Raw genomic sequence first — 7,911 nt, 5'->3', positions numbered from 1 at the left:
GCAGCCCCCGCCCACCTTCCACGGGGCCCCAGCCCCTCGTGGCAACCACGAGCAAGCGATTTTCAACGGCTAAAAAAATCCAAGGAACAAGTGTGTTATTGTTATTAAGAAGTGTGTGTGTTATTAAGAAGTTAGTGTCCTTTCCATCACACTAGAACATGGGCTGTGTTACCATTTCAACGTTGTTAAGCACAGGAGACAAATGCTCAAGAACATGGTCTTTACACTGTTTTGCTTCCCCTTTTTCAACTTAACAGTTATATCCTGGCATGCTTTGTCCTGACTTACTATGAGCACTGGGGCCCAAGACAAGCTGTTAATATTTGAGATCTCTTCCACTAAAAACACAGAACTAGTCCTTGTTTGGCATCTAGAAGCCTAATACCATTCTGAATTCCAATAAGCACTAGTATTTTCCACTAGAATCATGTCCACTAAGTGCTACCAAGGCAGATTGAGGGGGGTTTTTAAATAAATGCACTACTGTGAACTTCCCCAGATTAAAGTGTGAGAATCTAAACTCTGAACTGTGGATCTGTAATCTGAGCTCTTCCTGTAGATGAGAGATGCCAAGTTAAACTAAAGCCAGGCAAAGCTGGGGCAGCAGGGGCAGGGTAGCAGAGGGCAGCAGCTTTCATCATTGCAGCATGTTTCCTGCAGGCTACTGCTTTCCAGTTGCTCAGTCTCCTGGAGTCCTACTTGGCTCAGACACAGGGATCCAGATGCTGTGGTTCACATAAATGATCCATGACAGAAGCCATACATCTGCTCTAGCTAACTGATACAAGACACAGGGCCTGGAATAACTGAAAGTCCAGTTCCAAGCCCATACCAAAATAAATTCTGTACCTCACCACAGGGTTGGCCCCGTAACTGGGATACTCCTCCAGTCCTTATGACCTCCCAGCCACACCCCCCTCACAACCGCCAGCCAGGAGAACCTTACACAATCTTACATGGGCTGGCTTTCACACTGTTCCTTTCCTCTGCACTGAAGCACCATTGCCCAAGGGAGAATATAAGTAAGTCGATGTTTGGCCCTGCCTAGAAAAGACTGGTTTGTTTTTGGTTTTTTTTAATACAAATTGGAAGTGCTATTTTTCTGTCCTAAAAGCAAAGGCAATACTGGTCTACCACGCCAACCTTTTTTCCTTCAGCTGTTTCAAAAACTCTTGAACAGAAGATGGTAAACAGAAAAGCAAAGTGTTATACTCCAACAAAATTATTAAAATCTGAATTTGTTTTAAAACTCTCAAGTTTTTTTACAATTTAATAATACCTAGCTTGCTTAGTTCTGAATAATTTTATTCTGAAGTAAAATGAAAGATCTGAAAGCACAAACTACAGCAGCACTTCTTGGTACCCCTACTGCTTTGCCAGAGGCTTTTGGGTTGTGACAGAATTAAAACAACTCTTCCTTTCTGGCAGCTTCAGGTTTATTCTACCCAGCTGTTGCCTTCCCTTGTCCTGCTTAATACTGTGAAGGAAAAAAGGGACATGCCTTTGAGATGACATAGTTCAATTCAATCTCCTTAAGCCAGAAGAGTACTTTACTGTCCAGCTGAAGGACTGGACATAGGCTCCCAAGGTTTTTTCACTCTTACCAGGAATGAAACAGCCATCTAAAAAATATTTTAGAAAATTTATTGAAAACTGACATACAAAGGGTGATTTGGTCCCAAGAGAAGACAGACCAGAATCGCATCTTCTGTATTTCAAAATAAGGTTTCTCCTAATACTGCATCGCATCTGCCATCCCGTTTGTGAACAGCATTAATAAAAGTCTTTTAATGAAGACAACAACAAATGAAACTCACAAATACAGAAGTCTGTAAATGCCCACAGCTTGATCTCTCATCCAATCACCCTCTGCAAGTGATTGCTGTAGTGAGGACCTTGCTCAGTGCTCCTGACAGTTGGTTCCCACTCTAGCCCACTCTTCCATCAGTTTAATCAACCCCACTGTCTCCTTTCACAAGGGCAGAAATGCGTTGTGAAAAAATGAAAGCAAATGTTTTCTGTCAAAGCAAAATTCTTAAGACAATTTTTCTCCATCTCATGGTCTTTGTCAATAGTGCACCACTATATTCTTGTTTTAGATAGCAGGTAACAGGTCAGTGATGCCCTATCGACACTGAATTAAGAGGAAGGACAACCTTTGGTACAAACCTAGCACGAAAAAACGTGTGCTTAAAAGCCATCTACAACAATTTCTTATTCTGCAAATCTGATATGCAATCTGGTGGTTTTAAGAGGAAAACAACTGCATCATTTGATGTATTTAGGCCTCCTACAATTTTTTACATCTTCTGTTGCAATTTTAGTGTCACTGAGATGGTTTCATCACATTTTTGAACTTTTCCTTCTTTCTTTTCAGTTTATTTAGGATTCAGAGCTTTCACCTAAAATACTTCCAACCTTGAACTTTTACTATAATCCAGCAAGCTGAAAACCAGTTCCTTACTTGGAGGCACCACGTTTTCTACCTGCAGTGACTACAGCCTTCTCCAAACTGTGTTGCTTTACACTCTACTCAGACACTGGAGTGAGTCAAAGGCTGTAGGTTTTAAGCACATTCAGCAGCTTAATAATACATAAGAAATTCTGCACAGTTCATGCGAGAGATTTATAGCAGACCCTGAAATGAAATTAGACATTATAACAAGATACACTGCACATGTTCTTCAACTTAATAAACCTTCCAGAATAAGTACAGGTGCATACTGGTTTCCAGAGTAATACCTAATGAAATGTTAGAGTGTTTTTAGTGAAGCTCTGAAATGTTTTATCAAGAGACAGGAAATTTCAGACAACCTTCAACAAAAGCAGCAAGATAAACAGGGTTTAACAAACAGAGATATCTTCTGAACAACCAAAAGGAAATAAAGGATGACTGCAAAAAGAGAAGCTTGATTTTAAACTTTCAGCTATGGATTATTCAACAGTAAGGAGTATCATCACAAAGATTATCTCAGCTGTGCAAAGGAAGAGTAGATTTTCTTATGTGAGCAGCTGCATTACTGTGTACTTGCTCCTTCATGTCAGCAAGATGTCAAAACCAGATTGGGATGTAGGACTCTGAACAGAACCTATTACTTGGAAAGGAATTTCTTAGGAAAAGCCTCAATTCAGGTATCTCTGAGAAAGCTCAAGGACTTACGAACAAAAGATAAAACGCTTCAACAAGTCAAAGAACCTCAAGCATAAGGAACTGCTGTGCACTGAGAAAAGGTACAAGCAATTGTGGATTCCTTTTCTTGGCACCCTGCTCAGGGTAGAAAACTCTTTTGGCATACATCTGTATAAAAAAATGTGACACTACATTATTGGCACATACTGTGGCTTAAATTTTAAGTCTAGATTCTCTCAGAAAGAAGACAGGCATCTCCTTTACTTCACCACCAATGCCAGCAGTCTCAAAGGCTGGGACTCGGTTACAGACAATAATCAAGCATTTGACCCTCTTTATGGCAGCAAGCAGCTCCCTGGTATCTGATTTATTTACCATGTTTATCCAAATTAAAGGATGCCATTCATTTCATCAAAAGCTACACTGTCTTCAACTGACTTTCCGACTCAATGCATCAAAAGAATCTCAGCACAATGTAAAATGTGAATCTCTTTGCTGAGAACCACTTTTCTCCAGACTTTGCATTGTTTGGGGAGGACATTAAAAACCCACAAATAAAATTTAGAAGCCAATGAACCAAAGACGACTGAAGTGAGCAGGTATCCTGCAAGTTATAAGCACCGGCTTTACTTTCTAAAAAGCAAAGACTAATGCTCAGCTGTAACATTCCTTCCCTACCACCCCACAGATTGTACAATTTCTACATTTGAGTTTACATCAAGTCCAAACACAAAATGGTGTGAAAAGCTGTACTACCAGAGGAATTGCTCTTCTATCCAATACTAGATTACTAGGTATTTCTTCCTTTACATACCCTTTTGTAATTCAAATTAAACCAAATGGCCAAGCATAGTATGTGCACCGGTCTTAATGGCTCAGTAAGAGAAAGGTGTGGCTTAAGCCACAGTTACATTCAGTATTTGGATTTTATACTTCACCAAGGGCAATTAAGAGGGTATTTCACCATTAAGCAAGATGGAAAGCTACTTCCCTGTTCCAAAGGCCTCTAAATTACCTTTTCAGTAAAAGTAAGAATATTTAACAGATTGGAACACAGAAATCTTAAGAGTGTTTCCTGGCCAAACCATGTCCTTATGATGGTTAGTAAGAAAACAAAAACCAAATAATAAAACTTCAGATTCACACATCAAACCAGAAAAAAAAAATAAAAAACCACCAACAATAAGCATCAGAAGCTCACCACTTCCAGTCTAAAATCTGGCATCTACAACTCCATTTCTTCTTCTGCACACCCAGATATTCCCAAACTAGCATATGGATCTGGAGACATGGCAGTCTGTTGCGATCCAGGGAACGTTTCAGTCTGTGGGTCAAAAGGAGCTCTTGGGGATGGCTGCTTAGCTTGACACCCTTCTGTACTTTGCTGCTTGAAGTTTTTAACAGAAACAGACTTCAGTTTATCTGTCATAAATTCAGGAAGAGGTTTCCAAAGCACCAGCTCCATAGAAGGACGGCTCCTAGAAAGGATGGAGTTTCAGTAAAATTTAAGTTCTCAAAGCACATCTATTAAATGCAGAAGACTTGTATCGTCATCTTTTGAGCTAGCTTGGAACTGTATTCCAGAAAATATAAGCCTTTTTTTCCCCCCTATTAAATTTCCTCTTCCCTAACCAGTTCCATTATTTCTAGTTCTAACCCTGTATTTTCTCTCTTTTTTGCACCAAACTTGACCACTGTTGGTCACACTTCAGGACCTTCTCATTTTGAAAATTCATATACATAAAAACAAAACTTACAATGGTTCACTCAACAAATTTCAATCTGTAGAAATGAGGAGTACCAAACAGACACTTGATGACCACTACAGTTACACTTATTTCTTTTGTTACATTAGGACAGTTTTTCCCATTTTTAACCAGGTGAATGGTCTGTTATACAATGCTGGCTGCATCATGCAGTAATTAAGGACATCTCCATAAACATGAAACGAGGTCTCTCTTTTCATTTGCACATGTTAGCTACATAGCACCATTTCCTCCAAAACTTACATAGATTCTATTATTTTCTTTGTCAGGACTTCACCAAAATCCCTCTTCATCCCTTTTTTAAGGGTATCTGACAGGATAAGAGTGGGCAGATTGCTAACATTTCCATCAGCATGAACTTCCTCATCTTCATCAATTATCCTAGGAATGGAGGGGGAAGAGGGAGATAAACACTATTGAGCATACTGTTATCAGGCACATCCACTGCAGACTATAGTCACATCTACGTGCTCTGCTCTGTGCAGATCTCTGACCTAGGCTGGGTACCAGAAGCAGCAGGGCCATGTTAACACGAGCCTCTCTTGGGCCAAAATACCCTGAGAAGGACTCTTACCACAGAAGCCACTGGAGCAGCAATGCCACTTCTGGTACCTGAGCTAGCTTGGTTATCTCTGTGTTATCCCAGCCCTGTCAGTGCAGACATACACTGAGAGAAAATAAACAAATTCCCTCCAGGGCAAACTGTACCATTCAGTCACATTACACAGGTGAGTCTCAGCTATGCAGTAGCTTTACCTTCTCAATTCCCCATAACTGGGCTTTGAGAATGATTGCCAAGGTACTGAAAACAGTGTTTCACTTTTCACAACATTGCACCAGTTTCTGAGATTAAATTGGCACAAGTTGTTGAAGCGTTTAGAACAAATGGAAGCATCTCCTTTGATTTTGGTAAACCTTTTATAGAAAATTTAGCAGAGTAGCTGGGAACAGGGAACAATCCTCCAAGGGGCCCAAGGCAGACATAAACAGATAATAGAGACATACTTCACTACTCTGATTTATCCATGAAAAAAATAACAGTCTAACAGCACCTTGCTTCTCCTCATGCATCATCTATGGAATAATCTACAAAACAATCTTGTTTTTCAATTCCTGTAACTTTTGGCTTTTCTTATCATCTGCAGTGGTCATTTTAGATATTTTGGAATACCAGCTCAACTGCAATCAACTGATACATACACATGCCATTCCCAGAAATCTTTCAAGGGCCAGAATGCATAGGAAATTTATTAAATGACTACAGTAGACTGTCTTTAGCCACCCCATTACCCCACATCACACCACCAGCAAGAAGAATCTCAGCCTTACTGCATATGTGCAGAGAGACCTCTCTGGTTCATGCTACTCTCTACACTGACAAATTCACATCTATTTTAAGTATTAATCACAGAACAAGCTGCGGTTGATTGAAAAAAACTGAGCTCAAGTCTGAGCAGGTAACTGTTGGAATTTGAGCTCTGGATGCTCACAGAAGAGCACTAAACCCCATTATGGTGTATTAAAGCTGCACAATGACTGTGAGCAGGGTGCTATTTACTCAGCATCTCCTGCTCTAGCACCCTCAATTTCAGATCACATTATCAGCCTAAAGACTCACAGGACCATAGGCAGCCTAAAACGAAATCATTTGAACAGCAGGTTCACCTGAGATTTACAGCAGTGTTATCACACTGCTAAGGGCTAGATTTACCCCTAAATGCCCACCAAAAAAGGGAAAGCTCAGCAAAGCCAGGCTACTCAATCCCTGCATTTACCTGTCCTCAATTTCCTGAAGTTTCCTGCGAGCAACCTCGCATTGCTGTTCCCCCATTGTCTGATCCATTTCTTCACAGGGAATTTCTAACATGGCAGTTTCAGGACCGCTGCCACCATACTGACTTGCTACCTCCCCAGCTGCCTGCTGACCTGCACAAAGAATCCATTCTTCAGTGTTGGGATTCAAAGGGCAATTTTTGGCTCCTGTCAGTCTCTTCTTCCGCACAGGACAGCTAGGAAACAAAGTAAGTTTACAATTGTCAAAAAAGAAATGTGGCATTCTACAGGAACAAATGTTATACAAAACGTGTTTCAGCAGCTTTGACACACTATGGCAATGCAACCTCAACAAAGAAAATAAGTGTACATTGCTCTTAGTAAAATGTGAGTACCTACTCAGGAGAATCAGTGCCACACAATTAGTTAGGTAACAGAAATGCATTCGGGCTCATGTGCAATTCAAGGGAAGAGTTCCAAATGGAAACAATGATAGATTTCCTTCCTGTTTGTACTGTAGGTGAGATGTGCTCAAATCTTTTACAAAACAAAAAGCAAATCAGGATTTTTCAGGCTATAAAAGACAAATTAATTTACCCTTCTGCCTCTTCTTCTAGCTTATGCTTCTTTCCACATCGCACAGAGACACTACAAAAGAAAAACAGTTACTTAGCTTCAAATTGTATCTTCTGATTACACTGATATTTTCAAATATTTTCCTCCCTTTAAAAATTTCAGCTAAGATCAACAGTCACAGTATGTCACCAGCTCTGAAGGGAGTAAAAGTTTGGAACAATAAATGACCACTTTGTTCCAAAGGAAGTCAAAGGCGGCTGTAATTGCTCAGTTCTCTGAACTTCTTCCATGCTAATTTCTTCTCCTTTATGTTATTTATTTTTCCACAAGGGGCAAGACCAATTGTTGCTAAAATTCAAATGCTTCAAGAAACAACACATGATCCAGCTCGATACACTGTATCACAGGGACATACTCAAATGTGATCAAAACTCAACGTCTTATAGAATAATTTAAGATTTTTGTGCTCACATATAAGAAAGATAAAAATTTACAAAAAAAAAACCAAAAAGAAAAAAAAAATACATGAGTTTGAAAGTGTGCGAAGATGCTAGTACACTCGATCACCGTTCTTGCCTTTTAAAAGGCTCCTTTATCCCCCACCAGCCAGCTTCCAGGTCCTAAGACGAGCACAATTCTAACCTCCCACCAGTGCAACATTGCTAC

General features: G+C 40.0%; 1 protein-coding gene across 1 annotated transcript; it reads right to left on the bottom strand.

The window, feature by feature from the left end:
• Positions 1-1,623: 1,623 nt before the first annotated feature.
• Positions 1,624-7,905, bottom strand: CCDC117 (coiled-coil domain containing 117). The gene is made up of 5 exons (XM_008634218.2): positions 7,895-7,905; positions 7,267-7,317; positions 6,672-6,905; positions 5,140-5,277; positions 1,624-4,608 (listed from the first exon to the last, which is right to left on the bottom strand). The coding sequence occupies exons 1-5, from the start codon at positions 7,903-7,905 to the stop codon at positions 4,356-4,358; spliced, it is 687 nt and encodes a 228-aa protein (XP_008632440.1). The 3' UTR covers positions 1,624-4,355.
• Positions 7,906-7,911: the final 6 nt, after the last annotated feature.

Source organism: Corvus brachyrhynchos, unplaced genomic scaffold (genome assembly GCF_000691975.1).
Source record: "Corvus brachyrhynchos isolate BGI_N302 unplaced genomic scaffold, ASM69197v1 scaffold114, whole genome shotgun sequence".
In the NCBI taxonomy this organism is placed as follows: domain Eukaryota; kingdom Metazoa; phylum Chordata; class Aves; order Passeriformes; family Corvidae; genus Corvus; species Corvus brachyrhynchos.
The sequence above is the reverse complement of the archived record's forward strand: the minus strand, read 5'-3'. Positions and strand labels throughout refer to the sequence as shown.

What these genes read in the sequence shown, in the direction of transcription:
- CCDC117 (XM_008634218.2), bottom strand. An exon ending in CTTCAGGAAATTGAGGACAG is followed by an intron (nt 5,278 to 6,671) that starts GTAAATGCAGGG and finishes CTCCATTCCTAG; the next exon opens with GATAATTGATGAAGATGAGG. An exon ending in AAGAAAATAATAGAATCTAT is followed by an intron (nt 4,609 to 5,139) that starts GTAAGTTTTGGA and finishes CATCCTTTCTAG; the next exon opens with GAGCCGTCCTTCTATGGAGC.